The sequence below is a fragment of the Carlito syrichta genome, unplaced genomic scaffold, assembly GCF_000164805.1.
Source record: "Carlito syrichta isolate Samal-C Ts95f unplaced genomic scaffold, Tarsius_syrichta-2.0.1 Scaffold302075, whole genome shotgun sequence".
Classification (NCBI taxonomy): Eukaryota; Metazoa; Chordata; class Mammalia; order Primates; family Tarsiidae; genus Carlito; species Carlito syrichta.
In genome coordinates, this window is record NW_007246171.1 from 668,008 (window position 1) to 690,831 (window position 22,824).

The 22,824-nt window shown below is 47.3% G+C and overlaps 1 protein-coding gene across 1 annotated transcript in view; it reads right to left on the minus strand.

Annotated features, from left to right (window-relative positions):
• WDR43 (WD repeat domain 43) overlaps window positions 1-16,538 on the minus strand; it is a 39,760-nt gene extending 23,222 nt beyond the window's left edge. Inside the window, exons 1-6 of the mRNA XM_021711336.1 lie at window positions 16,403-16,538; window positions 12,616-12,737; window positions 8,221-8,341; window positions 7,309-7,448; window positions 4,727-4,829; window positions 2,393-2,457 (exon numbers count right to left, since the gene is read on the minus strand). Of these exons, the coding sequence (XP_021567011.1) occupies window positions 2,393-2,457; window positions 4,727-4,829; window positions 7,309-7,448; window positions 8,221-8,283 (371 nt within the window). The 5' untranslated portion in view covers window positions 8,284-8,341; window positions 12,616-12,737; window positions 16,403-16,538. The remainder of the gene's footprint in view (window positions 1-2,392; window positions 2,458-4,726; window positions 4,830-7,308; window positions 7,449-8,220; window positions 8,342-12,615; window positions 12,738-16,402) is intronic.
• Window positions 16,539-22,824: the final 6,286 nt, after the last annotated feature.

The window sequence follows — 22,824 nt, forward strand, 5'->3', positions numbered from 1 at the left end:
TGCGGTGGCTGGGAGCGGCCACTGCACTCCAGTCTGGGCGACAGAGTGAGACTCCAACTCAAAAAAAAAAAAGAAAAATAAGTTATATTATTAATGTTTCAGATTCTCACTCATAAAACTTATTTATCATATTATAACAGGATTTGCCCCAAAGGCCATTCCAGGGCACTTTTCAATAAAGGACTCCTGAAAAGTTTAGATACAGAACTCCTAGTTAATTACTTTTCAAACACTGCCCCCTCCTGTCTAATAACTTGGATGTGCCTTAAAACTGTCAAGTTCAACAGGGTACGGTGGCTCAATGCCTATTATCCCAGCACTTTGGGAGGCAGAGGCGAGAGGATTGCCTGAGCCCAGGGGTTCGAGACCAGCCTGGGCAACTTGGTGAGACCTCACCTCTACAATAATATAAAAAAATTAGCCAGGCTTTGTGGTGTGTGCCTGTAGTTTCAGCTGCTTGGAAGGCTGAGGCAGAAGAGACCCAGCAAGTTGAAGCTGCAGTAGCCATGATCGTACCCCCGCACTCCAGCCTGGGTGACAGAGCAAGACTCCAACTCAAAACAAAAACAAAAACACTTCAATTGCTTTTCGACACCCAGAGGGAAAAACCACTACTTCTGGGCCTCAATTACATATTCCAATTACACACACCACTCTGTAAATAAAAGCCTCAAGTGTTACGCACTACTATGTTTTCAGTGATCTCTAGGAGTGTAATTCAAGGGAAGGAGGTGCAGATGGTGGAATCAAGTGTCTGTGCATCCTGAATGCTTAAAGATAAGCACACACCACTTTCTTTATTAATTTATATTTGAATAAATTTCTATGCTAGTATTTTAAAAGAAGGATACCAACTGACATTATAAGATAGCAACGATCTCAACCCTTTGTGTACTTGGAGATGTCTCACGGGTCACCTACCAGCAACTCAACAGCAAATTCTTAAGACATCATGAGAGACCGGGCACGGTGGCTCAGCCTGTCATCCCAGCACTTTGGGAGGGCGAGGTGAGAGGACTGCCTGAGCCCACAGGTTCGAGAACAGCCCGAGCAACTTGGCAAGACCTTATCTCTACAATAAATCAAAAAATTAGCTGGACACAGTGATGCATGCCAGTAGTTCCACCTACTTGGGAAGGCTGAAGCAGAAGGAATCACCTGAGCCCAGCAGGTCGAGGCTGCAGTGGCTGTGAGCAGGCCCCTGCACTCCAGCTTGGGTGATGGAGTGAGACTGACTCAAAAAAAAAAAAAAAAGAAAAGAAAAAGAAATCGTGAAAAACTAATCACTTTCTATTACGTCATACAGCGATAGAACTAGCTGTTTTACTGCAATAATATTTGGCTTAAAATGGAATGTTGGACATTGAGGAACTTGTTTATAACAAAAAATCAAAATCTTCTATTTTTCTGACATGTGGCGATGTTTAACAGTCACTAATATGCATCACAGGTACATTGATATATGCTGTGCAATAGTCATTTGTCGGCTGTCTTCCACCCAGTGTTTTTCTATTGAAGCAGACAATGCAGTCTCGCTTCCTTCCTCCTACATTAATAACATGTAATTTACTGTCCAGTCTGCTGTCTGAAGAAGATGTGGAAGGATGCACTCATGATTCCTGGAAGCCACTTCTCAACTGATCGACATCCCAGTATATGTTCCATCTCTTTATTTGCTTTTTCGTGCAATTTGAATGGAAAACTTCAAGGAAACATACAGTTTTGAAAAATCTGCGCTTGCGTAAGTTTGTCCTGTATAATCACCAGCAATCTTTTTATGTCCCAAGAGGGACATCCGAGTGCAAAGGGTTAAAGTTTAACATAACTGCGCACACAGTTGATCTCAGCCCGTGTTTACAGGGTAGATGACAAGGTGTGGCAAACTTCTGTAAAGAGCTAGATGGCAAGCATTTCTGGTTTTTCGGGTCACAGCTAGTCTCCACTGAATTTGGCCTGCAGGCCAGGCCTGCTGACCCCTAGTCTGTGACTACTACACAACCTACCACTGAGGCGCCCCCCCACCACCACTCCCTGCCCCACCGGCAGGGGGACGTGAGGCCCTGTCAAAAACAGAAATAAGGCAGCGCCAACAATGTGCAACTACTCCAGTCAACTGAGCCACTTTCTTTTGAAATCTATCACCAGAATTTCCAACATTTACTAAATATACGTCACAAAAAGTCACTCTCCTAATCACAACTATATAAAGAAATGGCCCACGGCTCCAAAACCTCGTGTTCTCACAAAGAATGTATGCAGTCACACGGAGGAAGAATCCTTTCAAAACAATCTAACTCAACAGCGACAAAATGCAAAGAATAACAAGGTCAGAGCACGACAGAACAGCACACCAGGGAAAGAGAAACCAACTTCCAACCTGAAAAACACTTACCCATTCAGCACGTGTTCAAAAAGATGGACCTGACCATCTCTGCAGACAACAGCCAGCTTGACAGGCTAGAAGAAAAACATAATCAATTATAATGGATAATAAGCTTCACCCCAATCTAACTTGTGAAAACTCAACTTTCCTCCTCACCCTTTAAATAACCAGAAAAAAAGTTAAAAAACAATTACCCCTGTCACACACACAAAAAAATTAGTGGTGGTGTCACGATTCTCAATAAAGGTTTAGGCCAAGAAGGTAACACAGTCAAGAATCCAGCCTCGGAATGAGAAAAGTTCCAGCCTGGGACGGACAGGCCCCTCCACACAGAGCAGTCAGGACTGTGGAGAGTACTCTGCCTGGCCACCAGGAAGCTGAGGGTGGTGCCCAAGCTTCATGGCTGCTCTTCCCGGTGCTACTGTCAAAGCTGGCAGCCTAGGAGTCCAGACGCTCCTCCCCATCAAACTCCTGCTATCAGCCTCTCTCACTTTTCAATTCTGGAACTTACTTAGAGAAAGCTTACATGAACACTTACCACTTTCAAAATGCTGATATCTATACTCTAGTTATAAATGTAATGATGGGAGAATTCCAGAGTAGCCAAAATACTGAGAGAAAAATGAAGCCTGCAAAATGTTTCAGGACTAGCTTTGCTACTTGAAAAATATGTACAACAGTGATATATCAATTTAAAAAGAAAAAAAAGACTAACTTTGTACTGTCAAAGTATCTTCAATGTTTTCAGTCATTTATTGGTGTACTTAAAGATACAAATTTCTAGAAAGGAGGGGTGTTATGAAAGAAAATTCCCTTCCTTCTGGGGTTTAGCAGCACATGGAAGCTGTCAGGGAACACAGTTTCTCCCCCTGAAATTTTCTAGCTCTTCCTTCCACAACTCCTGCTGACAGAGATCAAAATATAATCCCAAACTGCCTAGAGAAGCTGGTACCTTATACGCAGAGTATTCTGCAACGCCATCAGGCTTTGCCTTGGACATTTAATTCTAACTCATCGTTGTAACTATAATTGTCTATCAAGTGCCAGAATGACAACATGGCTTCCCGATCCATCACTTTTACAAAACAGCACAGTTCCTTCCTTTATGATTGATACTTTTAACTACAGCATCAATGTTATTCCAAGATAAACTCTGAATTAAGCATAAAATTAAATCTAGAAATAGCAACAGAATTCAGTCAGAAAAAGAGAAAGCAAAAACTCGGTCCACTCTATGGAGACTGAGGCCAGGCTTTACTTCTCCAAAGTTAGTAAAAGGAGGTGGTTTTTCTTTTGAAAATCACTTGCATTTAGAGAACCCACCTCTAAAAGTCACACACACAATAAGTCATTAGCCTTTTAGAAAGCCACCTCAAGTCAACAGTTACAGGGACAAGCACCAAAATGTTTGTTTCACCAGTGTCCTGCGATCATGAAACTTCCAGCCATCATGAAACAATTAACGCACCCATCACACAACACACAAAAGCCTGCCCAAGCAACCAATTCCATAAAGCACTACAATGTGGCAAAGTGTAGGATTCCTACTAGCGCTTTCTAACAGACTTGACTTCTGTATCTTACACCATGTCCTGACCTGAACAAAAATCCCTATAGGGAGTAACTGACACAGATACCGGCCACTTTACATGAGAAAGCCAAGTCTGTTAGCGGCACAATCAGTATCTAAACCAAAATCTTGATTTGTTTTTTACCGTAGCACTTTTTAAAAATATTAAAATATGATGAAAATCTAGCAAATCATCTCTAAGTCCCAGGTTTTTGCAACATGTGCACTTCAGCCTGTGTTAAAAGTGAAATAAACTCAGCTCTCATTGAAAAAGCACGAGTCTGTCTACATCAAAATCCTACAACACTGTAGTTAAACAGAAACAAAATACTTCAATGACAATGGTTTTCTTCAATCCCGAAGATGTGCTATTATCATCAAATTCCTAATTTTAACATGAAAAATTCTTTTTTATTAAGCAGTGAACAAAAGGTCACAGCTCTTAAAACAAAATACACCATAGGCACTACAAGGACTAAAGAAAGACATCTAACAGAGGACTCCCGTAGGTATATATGCCTGTTAATAACAAAATCCATCTCAGTGACTCTTACTAATTCACCTAAGAAACGACAGAAGACACCAGCTTTGAGCACAACGCCTCCCCTCCACTGGCAAGAGCTTTTCACCGAGACTCAACAGTTACTTGGACTACCCCGGACCCACTGCTACCTTCCACTGCCACTCCTTCACATGCCCTCCTTCCAGAGCATCTAACCCTCCAAATCACATCTGTGAAATCAAAAACAAATTCTCAAAACGGAGCCATTTACCTCTTCTTTGCTTCCTGACAAAGTCACGTCAACATAGACAGGCTCGTCCGTAACCGTGAAAGACATCACCGCATTTTTCTCTTTGCTCTCTGACCGGACCTGCCTGGTAACAAAACCAGTGGTTAGATATACAAGGCAGATCTGATTTTTTTCAGCTGAGTGCAGGGGGTTGGGGAGCAGAGCACAAGATTCCCAGCAGCTTCTCCATCTTCTGAAAACTCACTAGGTGACTGAAGAAAGAAAGAAGGGACACACTCATGTCACTACCACATAACATGGATGCTTGAGAAAAGAGGAAGCTACAGCTGTGGCAGACTTGAACAATGAGCAATCAGCCCTCCGACTTTTGGACTTTTTCAAAATTATTTCGGCTCTTCTAAGTCCTTTGTGTTTCCACTTGAATTTTTAGGATGAGTTTGCTAATTACCTGCTAGGATTTTGACTGGGTTTGCATTGAATCTCTAGACCAGTGCGGGAAGAAATAACACAACACTGAGAAAACGGTTTAGAAAAAGAGAGGAGGGGGGGCGGAAGGAGAGAGAGAGACAGAGACAGACACAGACACAGACACAACACACACACACACACAGGCTCCTCACGATTCATGGATTCCTTATGTGAATCCACCTACGTGCACAATTTTGTTTGTAACCCCCAAATCACTGTTTGTGGCACTTTTATGCCCATTCAGTTACATGCAGACCAAGGAAGATGTTGAGTTGCCTGACACTCACAATGTTCCCAGCTGGCGACGAGCTCGGCTGCACTCTGCCTACGTACCTCAGTTCTCATCCTACAACAAATGGTCTATTTAGTGCCATGTTTTTTGCATTTCTGTGCTTTTCACTGTGATTTTGTTGGTGATTTGTTTAAAATGGTCCCCAAGCACAGTGCTGTCTACTGTGCCTAAGTGCAAGAAGGCCGTGATGTGCCTTACAAAAATGTTAAAAATGTTACGTTAGAAAGCTTCATTCAGGCATGAGTTACAGTGCTAACAAGCTTCCTTCAGGCATGAATTATAGTGCTGGGAGCCCAAAGTTAATGAATCAAAAGAAATATATTAACCCTCTGCACTCAGACGTTCCTCTCAGGACATCATAAATTTAGCAAACCACTTGGAGGTCCCCTCTCAGGAGACACAAAAAGATTACCAGTGATTATACAGGACAAACTTATACCAGCAACGGTCAGCAACAAAACAGCTGATGACTTTCACCTCTAAGTGAGCATTACCGTGTATAAATTCAGCCCGACTGTATGGTCAAGAGCAAGTTCACCTAATTATTACTAGGATAAGAAACTATCTCCATTTTCAAATCTACTTAACATAAATGGCAAGTTAAAAAAAGTCAACTTCACCCTCAGATGCTGCCATAAACTCTAGGAGATGTCTTCAATTTCTTTAAAAACATGTATTTTGGGCCGGGCACAGCAGCTCACATCTGTAATCCCAACAGTTTGGGAGGCAGAGGTAAGAGGACTGCCTGAGCCCAGGGGTTCTAGACTAGCCTGGGCAACCTGGTGAGACCCTTTCTCTACAATTAAAAAAAAAAAAATTGGCCAGGTTCAGTGGCTCAGCTTGTAATCCCGGGCTTTGGGAGGCCGAGGTGAGTGGATTGTCTGAGCCCGCAGGGTCGAGACCCGCCTGGGCAACTTGGCAAGACCTCATCTCTACAATAAATCAAAAAATTAGCCGGGTGTGGTAGCGCATATCTGTAGTTTCAGCTACTTGGAAGGCTGAGGCGGAAGGATCGCCAGAGCCCAGCAGGCCGAGGCTGCGGTGGCCAAGGAGCAGCCACTGCACTCCAGTCTGGGCGACGGAGTAAGACTCCAACTCAAAAAAAAAAAAATCAGCTGGGTTTCCCAGCTTGGGACTTGGGAGGCTGAAGCAGAAGGATCACCTGAGCCCAGTAAGGTGAGGCTGCAGTAGCCCAAAGTGTGCCACTACCCTCCAGCCTGAGAGACAGAACAAGACTCTGACTCAAAAAATAGATAAATAAATAAGCAACTTTTTTTTTTCAAACAGGGTCTTGCTCTGTCACTCAAGCTGGAGGCAATGGTGCGATCATAGCTTCCTGCAGCCTCGAACTCCTGGGCTCAAGTGTTCCTCCTGCCTCCCAAGTAGCTGGGACTACAGGTGCTTGCCACGGCACCAGCCTATGGTCACTTTTAAAGCAGTTTTAAAGGGCATTAGTAAGTGCCAACTACAGCAAAAATGGGCACCTGGGAATTCTCAGACATAGCCACAGAACTGTCTATCCTCAGTGAATAGACATGACTGGTGGCACCATCTATTTCAATAAAATCAAGGGTCCTCCTAAATTTCTGAAGTTATTTCTAAATCGCCCAGCCACAAAAATATCCAGTCCACTGTGCCTCTAGACAAGCACAGAGGGGGCCCTATTTCCTAACAGTCTATAATTTTTTGTAGTGACCTGTCTTCAGGCAGGCTCAGTTCTCATCACAAGTCAACATAAATCCAACATTAACTACAACAAGTGAAGTCCCTTGTCATCATTTATGTCAACCACGTGGCCAGTGACAGATTCCCGAGGCCACCCTAGCTCAAAAGAACCACGTACCAGACATTAAGCAGCCGGTCGTGCACTGCTCCAGACAGGAAGTAGAGGCCCGTGATTCCATCGAAGGGCTGGCTCTCGTTGGGAGGCCTCACGGTAGTGAACCTCAGGGATGAAACCGGCGTCGCATGCCCTGTGAAGTGCTGGGAGAAGGAACATCTCAGTGAGGAGAGGATGGACTTGAAACCAGCAGCAAACCCCAGTCGGCACGCACCACAAACGAGTCACATGCGACGCACGCCTGAAAGCAGGAGCCCTGCCCAGTGCAGTCCAACGTCACTGTAAGCAAAGGGGGGCATCTGCGTGACACCCCCACCGAGAAAGCCCACCTGAACAAATTAAAATCGAGCTGTTCCTTTTAACTCACATGACCTCGCCATTCCACACTTCCATGTCTTCAATTTGTGAATGAAAGGCTCCCTTAATTCCCTCCACTTTCCAAGGGGTGCTTGGGTGCTCAGACACAGCCAAGGAATTGTAGGTCCTCATTTTGCTCTCAGTGAGTCGAAACCACAATTGTAAGGCATCATCACAGCACCACGTGCCCAGCGACCCCTGAGCGAGACCGCTCTTCCTCCTCCCAACATGGAACGCTCACTCTCTGCTTAGTCGCCGAGTGGGCCGGAGACAGACGCGGGCTGGAAACCAGCATCCCCGCCACCACACCCAGAGTAAAGGGTGTTTATAATCAAAACTTTTAAGTATTTGCTGTATTCATCTTTCCAGTACACGTGAAGTTGATCTGCCTAGCCTATTTAAAGATGGCAAACCAGAAGGCTAACTTTCGCCCGCTAATTCTACTACCTAATGTGCTTGAAAAGAGTCTGTGGTCTTAGTCCCGCATGGCTCAACCGCCTGCCTCAGCCCACACTTTCTCTGAGACTTCCATGCCTACAAAGAACCCGATCCACTCACTCTGTAGACTTCTTTGGTCTCCAAAACCCACAGTTTGATTGTCCGACCAGCTGAGAGCAGCATCTTTCCGTCGGGGCTGAGACACAGGGCACTGACGCTGCTGTTGTCGCCTTTCCACTTGCTGTGTCGTGAAGAGAACAGAGGCATCTCACAAACAGGAGAAAACGACTCAGAGAAGAAGATCACCAACACCAAGGCAAGTGCATTCCCTAAGCGCTGTCAGGTACCAGCCTGGATACGCCTCGCCGGCGCCTCCCTCAGGAGGCTCCCGATGCAGCCCGCATGGACGAAGGCAGGAGATACCAGGTGACGTGTGGCTCAGTTATAAGACGTGGTGCATCCTGTGCCCCGAGATGGACTTTGTTGGCATCAGCAAAGTGCCACACTGGCTGGGCAACCCCAAGGCCATCCTGTCTCTCCCTGCTTTCTTGGGGAAGCTCCCTTTAATTCCAGCAGCAACAGAGACGCTTTCTGGTTCGTTCTCAATGCTTCAAATGCAATCAGAAGCATGCGTCTCCGCAGCTCGTCACACATATTAATGCTGCTCAAGGCAACAGAGAGATTGGCTATTTGCTTATAAAACCAAGAAATAACAGCAGAAATCTTATCATCAAGAGGTTAATTCTAAAGTGGAAAAAGTGTATCATCTACCATTTTAACTGAAGCATGTCAAATTAGTCATTTGGAAAAACAAAATTAAATCCCTATGTTATACCATATACGTGCGAAAATTACTTACTGGTTAAATTTTAAAGTGTTAGAAGTGTTTTTATGATCCTGGGGTTGGGAAATGCCTTCCAAAGCAATTACCAGCAACCATAAAGGGGGAAAAAAAACTTGATTTAATTACATAAACTTCTGTGCCACAAAATAAGTTATAAAATTAAAATGTAAGAAGTTAGGAGACGTATCAAAAACACATGTAACAAAGGATTAATACCTGGAATACATAAATAGCTCTTTCATATCAAGAAAGAGAACTCAAAAAGAAAGCAAAGGATAGAAACAGGCAATCATGGGAGAAAAACAAACAGGGAAAAACAGGAAACATTCAGCCCTACTAGTGAGCACAGAAATGCCCCAACACCGTAGGAGAGAACCTGCCCTCTACCTTTACCAGCTGCTACAAGGCCTGTCAATTTCCCATCCGTTCCCAGCCTTAGCGCTCATGCATATTCATCACTCTACATGTGCTCCCAAAGTACATTCATACAAGAGATGTGCTTGCCACTCTGCCTCCAGGAAGCTGTCCAGCGCACTGAGCCCCCACTCAAGGCACCCTGGCAGAGGACAATCCCTGTCTGCGTCTCCCACACCCTTCTCTAAGAGCTTTGCAACCCCAAACACAGCCAGCGCCACCCAGAAGCCTGTGAGACTCACACTTAAGCTCCACCCCTAGGCCTGCTCAATCTGATCCACGGGCCCAAGTAAGAGACACACACAGAGAGGCTTAAAAGTCGCTGGATCAGAAGACCCCTACCTGGAAACGCGACTGGCTCCAGTGGAAGGACCATGCACGCTAACATCTGCAGGCTTCCTGATCACTCTATAAATGAAGCTCAGCCCCAAAGGCATGGCTGTTTAATGCTTCACTTTCAAACAGCAACAGGCAACCAAGATCTCCAGCAATTTGAAGAACATCTTCAATGCAAAAGACAGAGACCAACTCAAACAAATAAAAACGCTCTCAATAGAGATGATATAAGGAAAAAAAGAGAAAAATTCCAGTATTTATTATCTTTGGAGATCTGGAAAAGAACATGATGTAACAAAAAGAAATAGAAAGCAAAAAAATAGTTCCCGGAAGGTAAAAACATGATAGAAAGTTTAAAATTCACTAAAAAGCTAAGTGTGGTGACTCATGCCTGTAATCCCAGAACTTTGGGAGGCTGAGGCAGAAGATTGCTTGAGACCAGGAGTTCGAAATCAGCCTGAGCAACATAGCAAGACCCTGTCTCTACAAAAAGTAAAATAAAATGCTAAAATAAAGAAATAAAATTCACTGAAAAATGCAGTTGAGAATACCACACAGGTAACAGAAGATAAAGACAAAACAGAAAATATGAGAGAAAAAAGTCAGAGATTCAAAGAATCAGTCCGGGAACTGTAAGATTTAGATAACAGTATGCAGTACTAGAGAAAGATAAGGAAAAAAATGGAGGACAAACCGATTTATTATCACATAAATAGTACAAGAAAAACGAGAACATGAATTTCCAGGCTAAAAGATCCTATACAAGTGACAATGTAATTCATTCATTTTTAAAAAGCACAAAAAATTTTAGAATACTAAAGACAACACTAAAAAGTTGTTTAAAAATGGAACAATGCCTTCCAAATTACTGAAGCAAAATTATTTCCACGCTAAAGCTCTATATTCTCAGACTATCAACCACTGAGGATGGAATTAAAGACATCAGTAAACCAGTGAAATTTCTCCTGCATCTTTTTCAGGAAGTACAGACAAGCATGCTCACCAGAGGAGGGACCAACCAATAAAGAGAAAATGGACTCAGAAATCAGAGGTTCCCTTTGACAAGAGGAGGTCTTTAGGGTGGTGGTAAGAGGAAATCCTGGGATACGCATGGTTCAGGGGCATGGTTCAGGAGAACTCGGAAGACAGAGTCCTCCAAGGAACAATGCAATTAACTAACCAATATGTTAAAAACACCAAGAAGAATTACACCACTAGTTCAGTGAAAATGAACTAATACTAACTATATACAAAACTAAAGTGAAAAATGATGCAATAAGATCCCAAAAAAGCAAAAATTTTGTCCATACACACATACACACACACACAGGATACCCTAAGGTTCAGTTCCAACACTATTTAAGTATCCTAACATAAACAACAAACACTGCTTCATCAAAAACTGGGATGCAATAGTCCTGGGAGAACTGGGTGAGGAAAGGAACACAACCAGCGCTAAGCCCTCTCTTCCACAGCAGGAAATCAACAGGCAGATCCAAGACAGAAAACCAGCCTGGGAAGTGCAGAAGGCTGTGGCTGAGGGCTGAAACCCAGGGGCTTCAGGGACCAGTGGGGCAGGTGGGCGGCCAGACTCGCCTTCCACCTGTCCAGCAACTGTACACATGGTAGAGTCCGCCATGCAGGGCTGAGACAGCGTGGCCCAGTGGGCACTGTGTGGCCAGCACCAACAGTAAGGCCCATCTCTGTGGACTCTCAGACCTCCGGGTAGGAACCTCTGCGGGCATTTCCACCAGGTGGCCAGTGTGGACACCATGTCTGTGCAGGGGAATGGAGGGCGGGCTCCAAACCTCCATGGGGACCCACCTGCATCTCTGCCAGCCCCTTCAGCCCTAAGCTCTGGCCCACCCAGCTGCTGGGGCTTATCCTCCCGCACTGCAGCTTCCAACGCAGCTTGTCCACACAACCAACAGCCACACCCCGCCTGCCACAACCACTTCCACTGGCCGGAGGGCCTTCCCGCCCTCTGCCATGCCTCCCCAGCACCCCTCCTCCGTGTCAGCCTCCTGGCCTCCTAAGCTGACACCGCTGGGCACTTGGCAGTCACGTCTCATGTCACTCATTTCTGTCCTTTGACGCCCACCAAGTGCTGCCGACCCCCGCGGGCCTATCACTCCCATTTCAGCTCCCTAATCTCACCACCCACAACACACCAGGACCGCCCCTGGCTTCTCTGCCCTAAGCTAGCTCCTTCCCCGCAGTGCACACTGCACTGAGAGGTGGTTGCTCTCGGCCCTGACCCGGAGTGGCTCTGCTGCTCAGACAGTACCTGAAAGCTTCACTGAGGCGCTCTCTGCAGAGCAAAACACTGCCCGACTCAGAGGAGCAGGGCTGGACTACTCGCTCGTGCCTGCTGCGGGACGTGGGCATCACTCCCTGGGTGCACAGACCCACCTCCCAAGCACCCACTGTCGAGCCCAGGACAGGCTCGTGCACGGGCTCTGGTCACAGGTGTGTGTTTTCACCTGAGGATGCACTGGACCTGCTGTCCACCCGCGTCCTGGGCATGAGCCGTCTGGGGCTGGTGGATCTCCCGCTCCTACCTCCTGGCCTCTGCTTTGCCGTCGTCCCACCGTCCTGTCTCCACCTTGAAGGGCTCTCCCACCTATTCTTCCCAGATCTTCCCCGCCCCAGGGGGCCCAGCTGGGACCTTCCCCCACCACCCACTCCCCTGACGAGGAGTCCACGCCCCCTCAGGACATCTGCACAGGTACCTTGTGCCCTCATACCACTTCTGCCTTCAGCTGTTAAAACCTTGCACGCCCAGGGTGACGGACCGTTGCTTGAGAACCACGTCAACAGCCTCACTGATGCCTACACTCCCCGCATGTCCAGCGTGGTGTGTCCAACTCTACTGTGTTTCCAGGCAGTGGCTGAGTCCCCCAAGCCCCAGCGCCACTCACCACTTTACTCTGCAAGTCTGCACGTTCCACTCCACAATGTGTTTGTCATCTGAACAGCTATACAGCAAGCTGCTGTCTGGGTGCCACTGTATGCAATTGACTCTGTTGTCATGTCCACCACTCTGCAGATTAAAAAAAAGATTAGAGGAAAAAGAAAGTATGTCTTATATGATGTCATTACCAGTTACCCGAAATGCTGGGCTTTAAAAGTCTTAACCTACACTGATCCAGTTTAGGTTTCTAATGTCAAAATGATAAACCACCTAGAACTTCAAAAAGGTAGCTATCCCTTCTCCTCTGTTTAAAGACAACCTACGTCCACTCCTTAAGTCAGCAATTGATCTTTACAGTAAAAATCCAAGCCCAGCCAAAAATATCCTTGAAACATCTCTTTAAAAGGTACCAAAGCTCTCATCACCAGGGTACCTGCATAATGAAGATTTGTATACCTAACCCTGAATTGTACCCCACATCTTTAAAATAAAAATAAATAAATAAAAGGGGGGGAAAATAGTGATCAAATTTTATTTTCATTTCTTAAAAAAAAAGGACCAAAGCTGCCTCTCAAAGAAGAAGGTGAACCCTAAATGAGTCCTCAAGTCATGAACCAGTTACACCACATAAACAGTACCTGAAACACATACACACACACAGAGCAAGGTGCCGGCTCACTGGAACACGCAGGCACAGACACAGCAGCTGCCACCTCACCAGTGCCAGGACCAGCTCGCTGGTGGGACAGACACACAGTCCCTCGCACCAGGAGCCTCTCACACCTTCCACCAGAACTCACAGAAACACACACGACGACACGGCACTGTGGACACGGCTAAGGACAGAAGTCATCTCTCAAAACCACCGAAGCCACTTCAAGGACGACTGCTCCCACTTCAAGAAAAATATGACAAGATGCTAGGTGTAATAAGTGTCCGCACTCATACCAGCTATCTACACAAAAAGCCAAGTCCTACATGCTACACAAAGAATTCACAAGGCATGTGCACACCTGCATGTAATCGAAAGGGTTTGGGAAGAACATGCCGGAATACTCAGCCTTGCCAGTGACCATTCAGGCTGCTCACCTGGCAACATGCCCAGAAGGCTTGGAACACACAGCTGGGGCACTGCCAACACACACACACACGCCTGGAGAGTGGCCTGGTCCCGCGTCCACACCCACTCACCTCCTCACTCAGCAAACAGTCACCACACACCACTTACGAGCCTGGCACATTCAGCACTTGATCGCACCTGAGAGTTGATACAGGCAAGCACACCCATGTGAGAGGGGAGGAGTCAGCCCGCCTACCCACAACCACAAAGCTTGCGGGACGCAAACGGCACAGCCGAGCTCCAGGCCTGGTCCCTGCCTGTGTCATCCCATCGTGCCACTCCTCACTGGGCAGCTTATGGAAAACAGCTCCTTTGTGAGAAATTCCCCCATCAGATGTCTTTATGCTCCTGTGCAGTCCTGCAGTGCTTTAAAAGGAGCTGGGGGCCCCATTGGCATCACGCCTACAGCCCCGGCCACTGTGCAACCACACAGGGCACAGGGACCCGCTGACCACCAAGGCCATCAAGCAAGGGCAGGCCCCCAGTCACAGTGGGCAAGGGCTCACCTGGGCAGGGCAGTGGCTCAGAAGAGAAGGAAGAGATGGGGGAAAGGGGAAAGGGAGGAGTTCAGGGAGGGTAACTGCTTGTCATACAAATCTCCAGGCGTTTTCAGGTATTTTTAGGGTGTTTTACTATTGTATAATCTTTAATATAATGAAAACAAGTAGCCAACTTCTAATGCACATTTACAATCCGATACAATTTTTCATCTACCCAATCAGCTTCTTTTTGTTCTTGCTGTTGTTGTTTTGATGGGATACTCTATTGCCAGTTGCACTGCAGAGACAGTGGTAGTGATGAAGTAAGTACAAATTAGTACAAAGCACTCACAAAGTACTCTCATATTCTGGCTAGGCACAGTGGCACATGCTTGAAATCCCAGTGCTCTGGGAGGCCTAGACAGGAGGACTGCTTGAGGGCAGGAGTTCAAGGCCAGTCTGGCAACATCGCAAGACCCCATCTCTATAAAAAAAATTTTAAAAACTAGCCAGGCATGGTAGCACACACCTGTAGTTCCAGCTTCTCAGGCAGCTGAGACAGGAGGATCATTCGAGCCTAGGAGTTCAAGGCTGTAGCGAGCTACGACTGCACCACTGCACTCCAGCCTAGGCGACAGAACAAGACCCAGTCTCCAAAAATAAACAAAAAAGAGCCCCTTTTTTGAGTAAGCACATACTTCTGGACACTCAAAGTTAACCCTCAAACCTTTTGACTCACTAATTAAGGTAGTTCTGTGGATTCATGTAGCAAAGGGAAAACATTCATTGTTTTACAACAATAAAAAAACTGAAAATCACCAAATGGTCAATAGTTCAGTAGCAAATGGACTATCCAATTTACTGGGATTTTAGGCAGTCATTAAAAATATTTATAGCCTATTCTTGACAAATATAGAAATCGCTTCTGCTGTAATTTAATGAAACCATCAGGATACAAAATAGATGGACAGAGCCCAACCATATTTTAAAAATATATCAAATAAAATATAAAAACTACAAACTACCACCAGTGAATCTCTTGATGACAGATTTAGGTCCACATTTTCCCCCTATCGACTTCATGTAGTTCCCAATTTTCTAAGGACAGACGTTCCTTAAAATGGGAAACCGTTAGGCTGGACATGGTAGTTCACACCTATAATCCCAGTACTTTGGGAGGCTGAGGTGAGGGGATTGCTGAGTCCACGGGTTCGAGACCAGCCTGGGCAACTTGGTGAGATTCCATTTCTACAATAAATCTAAAAATTAGCCAGGTGTGGTGGCAAGGGACTGTAGTTCCAGTCACCTGGAAGGCTGAGGCAGAAGATCGCCTGAGACCAGCAGGTCAAGTCTGCGGTGGCCTGGAGCATGCCACTGCCCTCCAGACTGAGTGACAAAGTGAGACTCCTACTCAAAAAGAAAAAAAGGAAAATTGTGTCATCCATTCATGCAGAAAGCACACTCCACCCAGGACCCAGGGAGCAAGACCCTACAGCAGATCCTGTCCCAGCGCCACGGCCAGTCTTCTCCACTCGGCTCTGGGATGTCGGGCACTCAGCAGACCCCATCAGATCTGCCAGCCACACCTGTGGGCTCTGTCATCAGCAGTGCTCAAGGGGGCACGGCTACAAGGGAACCAGGGTACGTTCCCCCTGTCTCCTTGTCCACATCCCCTATCAGTGGGTTTCTCCTCCCCTCCCCGTGGTGCAACTCCCTCCAGCAGCAGCGAGACCCAACATGCAACTGTTCCATGCCTTGGAGACCAGCCTCATTGCCCCCTTCAGCGATACCAGCACCAGGCAGCGAAGTCCCTCCAGAGCCTGAGGCCTAGACCCCATGCCCACAGGCCACTCCTCTGCAAGAAACAGCAACAGAGATCTCTGTTCCAGCAACCACTCCAACTGCCTCTACCGACCTTGCTTGAGAGGCGGTGACTGGCTTCCTGCAATTGCTACCTGGGGTCCCCAAGAGTTCTCACAAGCCCTTCTCAGCTTATACCTGGTCAACAAGTCTTCATACTCTGGCCCAAGAAAGGACCATGTTTCCCATCACAGCTTGTATCAAATATCACCACCCAGTTGTCTAATGCAAAAGGGAGAGAAAACTGCCCCGAAGTGCAGATGCTCGGCGTCCCTCCTGCCGTCAGCAACCCTGCCCACCCCTGACCCCACTCCATTCACTCCACAGACACTTACTACTAACTTGCTGTGCAGTTCTCCCTTGACTGTGCTGTACAATAAGATGCTACCGACTGCTGTGCCAAGGGCCAGCAAGTCAACCTGCTCACTCGTTCCTGCAGCTTCCGATTTCCTTTTTTTCCTCTGGGGACTTTCCTGGAAAAAAGGAAAACAACACTTTTTATTTAGCATTCCAAGCATTTAAACAGCACTGTGTCCAGCAAACCGTCAAGAGCCCACCAAGGACGCTTCGGTGGGGGAAGACCGGCTTCCCCCTCACTACTTTAAAGGAAAAGCCTCTGATGGGAAGAGAGGCTCCGGCCTCTCCGCCCGTCTCCCAAGCCCCGGAAGGAAGGCAGCAGAAGGAAACCCCAACAGGTCCTTGGCACTCTCCAACCAGGTCTGGGCAGGCTCGAAGCTGACTGTAGGGCTGACTGGCAGCTGTTAGCACTCAGGGTGCTGCTCTGGGACTGCCAGGGAGGTCCGTGCCGGCTCGGGGCCACTCCAGCAGTAAAGGCCACAAGGCTTCTTGGTGTGTCTCAGCATGATGCTGGTAGCCTGTGTCCATCAAACAGAGACAAGCGCAACCACAATTTGAGGGCACCACGGCAGAGTTCACAACACTGAACCTCTGCAATGATTTCAGGACTCCTTCTGTGTGTGTTTTTTTTTTTTAATCAGCGCTCACTCGCCTATATTTTAAACCCACACGATAGAAAAGGGGCCATTTTCTTAACAATGCAGCACACACACAAAAGCAGCCTAGGCAGGACACACAAAATCTGCCCAATCCAAGAACCTCCACCACCAAGCACCACGTTCCCGGCGCACAGGGAATGTCAGAGAGTCGGCCTTAAAGACACATTTTTAATTTAGTTTTCTTAGGAGATGTTACCTTTAAAGGATTTGATTCAGTGGACACAGATTTTAAAAAAGCAAGAAGACTTAACAAGAAAGGTAACTTTTTACTTACAGAAAAATACACTTTGCAAATAGTTAGAAATGTATCTCCATCATAAACTCCACAAGGAAGTTACAATTAAGAGTCAAAGTGAAAGCCTAAGGGTCTGGTCTCCTGAAACACTGAAGCCCCTCCATATTTCCCAGTTACCTTCCAAGGGGCTCACGGGCAGCCCTGACTTCAGAAGGCACAAGCGTGAGTCCCACCCCAGGTAAAGGCAGTGGGGAGTACATAAACCCACCACCACCCCTTCTGAAAACTTCTTTAAAAGAGTCCAGGAAGAGCCGGGTGATGGGCCCCACCTGCAACCCCAGCACTTTGGAAGACCAAGGGGGGAAGATCACTTGAGTCCAGGAATTCAATACCAGCCTGGGCAACACAGCAAGACTTGTCTCCACAAAAAATAAAAATAATTAGCCAGGCACAGTGGCACACGGCTGCAGTTACTTAAGAGGCTGAGGTAGAAGAATCGCCTGAGTCCAGAAGGTCAAGGTTGAGGTTAGCTGTGATCGTGCCACTGCACTCCAGCCTGGGCGACAGAGGGAGATCCCGATTCTTTAAAATAAATAAATAAATAAATAAAGGCAGCACGGGCCGGGCCTGGTGGCTCATGCCTACAATCCCAGCATTTTAAGAGGCCAAGGCAGGAGGATACCTTGAGCCTGGGCAACATAGCAAGACCGCATATCTCTACAATATATATATATATATATATATATATATATATATATATATTTTTTTTTTTTTTTTTTTTTTTTAAATTAGCTGGGCACAGTGGTGCAAACCTGCAGTCCCAGCCAATCAGGAGGCTGAGGTGGGAGGATCACCTGAGTCCAGGAGGTCGAGACTGCAGTGAGCAGTGATCATGCCACTGCACTCTAGTCTGGGTGACAGAGTGAGACCCTGACTCAAAATACAATACTTATAAGTAAAAAACTACAAAAGAGTCCAGGAAGTTCTTCTAGTCTTGGTTTCCCCAAATCAAAGTTATCTGCACTGAAGAACCTCGATGTGTGAAGCTAAGACTGGTCAGAGGCGCGCACACTGCCCGCACTGTGCCCGCAGAGGCACCACCAAGAAACTGTAAGTTCAGCGGCACAGTCGGGGCTGCATATCTCCATCTGCAAAATCGCTGTATTTCTGGCAGAAGCAAGCAGAGGCAGGTGGGAGGATACCCCAGGATTTACCCCAACTTTGAGGATCACTGGCCTAAACCCAAATAACAATCCAATTAACTAACTTAATCTCAAGGGACTATTGACTTGTATGTTTTTTAGGGTTGTTTAGTCTCTAAAAATAACTTCCCAGCCAGGCACAGTGGCTCACAACTGTAATCCTAGCACTTTGGGAGGCTGAGGCGAGAGGATTGCCTGAACCCAGGGTTTCGAGAACAGCCTGGGCAACTCGGTGAGACCTTGTCTCTACAATAAAGCAAGAAAAATTAGCCAGATGTGGTGGCACATGCCTGTAGATCCAGCTACTTGGAAGTCTGAGGCAGAAGGGTCGCCTGAGCCCAGCAGGTCAACGCGGGGGTGGCTGTGAGCATGACACTGTACTCCAGCCTGGACAACAGAGACTCTAACTCAAAAAAAAAACAAAACTCTCAGTTGGGCATGGTGGGTCACACCTGCAATCCCAGCACTTTGAGAAGCTGAGGCGAGAGGACTGCCTGAGTCCATGGGTTCGGGACCAGCCTGGGAAATGTGGCAAGACTCCACTGTCTTCACAATAAATCAAAAAATTAGCTGGGGGTGGTGGTATGTGCCTGTGGTTCCAGTTACTTGGAAGGCTGAGACAGAAGGATCCCCTGAGCCCAGCAGGTCAAGGCTTCAGTGGCCATGAGCATGCCACTGCACTCTAGCCTGGGAGACAGAGTTAGCCTTTGACTAAAAAAAATTTTTTTTAAAAAAACCAACTTCTCATGCTAGTCAGGATGGGCATGTCCCAACAGATCAGAAAGTGATGTAACCAGTACACATGTCAACAAACCTAGTAACTTAAGTATTACCTGCACTAAATATTCCTAAAACCAAGAGCTAAGTGCTCTTGACTGGATCATACAAACGCCTTGGTTGGCATTTGCTATGTGAACATGGTATTCCCAGAGCTAAATACGTCCATGTTTCCCAGAGAGTACAACACTAGAAACAACTCCATGGCATTTGAAAGCCACATGGGCCTCCCGCCACTTTCCTGGCCTCTTCACCCATCCTCTGCGGCACTCCCACCACAGGTAGCCCCCGCGTGCTCAGTGGGGCCTCTGTTCTCATGGGCCAAGCCCCCGTCTAGGCCTCATGCCCATCTTGAACACCACCCCCTTCAAGGAAACGTCCTTCTCTTAAGCCACAGGTCACACCCTGCATTACACACACAGTGAATCCGACAGTTCTTATTTCTTCTTGTACATCTTAGTCACACTCAGTTCTGTTTCCTCTGAAGGGCCTAGCACAACGCCATGTGGACACCGGTTATGCATGTAAAGTCAGGCTAAACATTTTGTTCATATTTTTGTTATTTGTAATTGGAAACCCAATTCCTACAGGCAACAGGAGTGAACGCCAACAGGATAATTTCTCAGACCAAGGAGTCTTTTCCACCATGAAGGGCAGACTGAGCTCAGCAATCAATGTCAAAATCTGTCTGGTAAAAGCTCACCAGCATTTGACCAGGAAGTCAATCAGAGGCTGGGGGCATCTGAATGGCACGCATGCGCGATCTACAAAGCAAGGAGTTGGACAGATGAGACGAAGACAGATGAGAAAGCGCAGCCAGGGATGGGAAGCCTGGATTTGACCAGAAACTCCAGACCAAGATCCCAGAATGGGAAGAGTTTCCGGAAGAGCCAGCTCACGCACGCAGAAGAGAGCAAGGATGGACAACTGGAACAAGTATCCCATTCTATTTCATTTTTCAAGGCTGTCACAGCCCATTAAATCTATTTCACAATCCACCAAGAGACCAAAATCCACTTATGAAAAATACTAACCTCTAGAGAACTGAAATTGATGCCCACATGTCCCGTTTCATCCTGTGGTCACTCTCCCTTGACATTTCCTGGCCTGTCTTAACTACCAATGCATGTGTTTCCCAGATAAGTGAACAAAATGTGTGCATTTTACATAAAACTGCATACGGCATTTGTAACAAAATGATTAAATGCTAGTGCACAGAAGCCTCTACTTCTGCCAGGGAAAGCTAATGTGCAGCCCTGATCCCCACCAGAAGTGAAAACCTGGCATGGCCTTGAGACAGAGCACCGTGCGGGAGCACAAGGGAACCCTGCTACATCCCCAAAGGATGGCACTGGGACACGTAGTGCCGTTCTCCCTAGAAACACCCTCCATGCCACCGGGTTTGCCTGGTCAACGTCTGCAATGAACTGTGTGGTCACCTGGGCTGCCGCAGAAAGCACATTTACGGCTGTTTCATACTGCGATCGGCACACGCAGAGTAGCGTAACACCTGCACTTTGATGGCTGACGCAAACGAGGTGTGTTCAGGACCCCCCAGCAGTTAGGAGGGAGGGCAGAAAAGTCAGCACAGTGCTGGCAGGTTGCTTAGCATCCAGCCTCGGTTCACACGTAAACCTGAAAAGCTCTCAAGGCAGCAGCCACCAGATCCCAGCCGTCTATATTCTTGCACTCTCCTAGAATACCTTCTTGTCACCACCAGAGGCTCGGGCCCCAGGCTCCATCAACCAAGTGGAAGGCTCAGCCCCGGAACACACACAAAAAGCCTCTAAAAACTACGATGGTACAAACGCAAAGTGCTGCCACCTCTCTGTGACTGGCGACAGGTAGCAATCTCATTTTCCTCAACACCCATGAAGGCTGCTCCCCCCGAACCCCTGTGCTAACGGACCTTTCTCCGTGGACAAGAGCTGTCATCACCATGCGGTCCTTGGGCAGCCAATTGCCAAACACTAAACCAGGTGCAGGCTGCTCTCACAAACCGGTTCCCAAGGGGGATGCAGCATTAAATGATAGAACGAGCCAACACTCAGTGGTCCACTCAGTAACAACTAACGTTTACCAAGCACATAGTCCATGCCAGGCCACACTATGCCAGTCACATACACTGCCTCATTTAATTCAGAGGGCCCTGAAGGTGGGTGGTATCAGCAGAAGTCAGAGCAATCACTACAAACAATTCCGTCTTTTCTGCCTTTAAAACCCACGTGACTTGGACGTCCTGTCACACAGCACATGTGGCTTTTTAATTCCACACCATAATACACGTGCAAGACTGCTTAGTACAGAAAACTCCCTCTCTCCCCAATTTCCAAGCAAAACGGAAGCTCCTGGAAGACCATCCCCAAACCAGGGCACAGAATGTCTCCACAGACCTCCCAGGCCTCATTCTGTGGCTCATGACTGAGGGTGACAGCGTAGGGACACTGGGCGAGGAGGCAGGGCACCTTGACTGCTCTTAAGACTTTGGTCAGGCCATTTACCTTCCTCAGCTCTCTCGAGTGTCCTTGAAAATGTAGTCATTTCAGGGCACTTCACAGCCCTGGGACTAGAATGAGAGTGCAAGTAAAAGGATACTGAGCCTAAAAGAAGTTCCTAAAGCCTCATTTGTCAACCCTCATGTGTCAACGAGGTCCCCAAAACTGAAGCAACTCACTCAACAGAACAAAAACAAGTTTCAATTGAATCCTGGTGATGAAACCAAATCCAATTATCTTCCTAACATATCAGTGTTACATAGACCCCAAAACGATGACTTTTGAGACATTCCTGGGCATACAACGTGACTGCAAGTCAGCAGCAAAGTAAAGTGGGTGGCCAGTTTTTGCAGCCTAATATGAACCACCTGTGGCAGGTGACCAAGAACTGAGCTCAAAGTTCTGAGTTCTGGTCCCAGTTCCATTTCTGACTTTATACAAGTTGCTTAGTTTTCCATAGTTTGCTTCTTCTCCACAAACGACACACAGGGGCTCACCATACAAAAATATCAGATGTTAGGAACGATCGCAACGCCTGTCACCACGTAGGTCCCAGAACGATTCGGATGCTTTCCAAATTCACAAGGCTGATCTTGACAACACTCTACGAGCCGGTCCCGCAGCCCGCCCCCCCCAACCACTGCTCCACACCTCTCGCGACACGAGTATTAGCACCACGTCCCAAAACACTGGCACCGAAAGCAGTTTGGGAAACGAGGACTGTGCAGAGGACTACGACGTTAACACTGACAACTCTGATTTTCTTTCTTTTTTCCAAGTCCGAGTTCAGCGCCACACTTCTACGCTCTGATGGGTTTCCCTTACGGCTCCACAGAAAAGCCTCGCACGTGTGCGCAAGGCCTGAAACCTACCTGCCCACGCTCGCCCCGCACGGCGGCCCGGTGGCCCGCGACTTCGTCAGCCCCGGGGGTCGCGCGGGGCAGGGCCTGCCCCAAACTCGGCGCAAAGCCGCACGCCTCCGGTCCCCAGGCTCAAGTCCCGTCGCGGGGCCACGTGCGTGCCGAGTGGGAG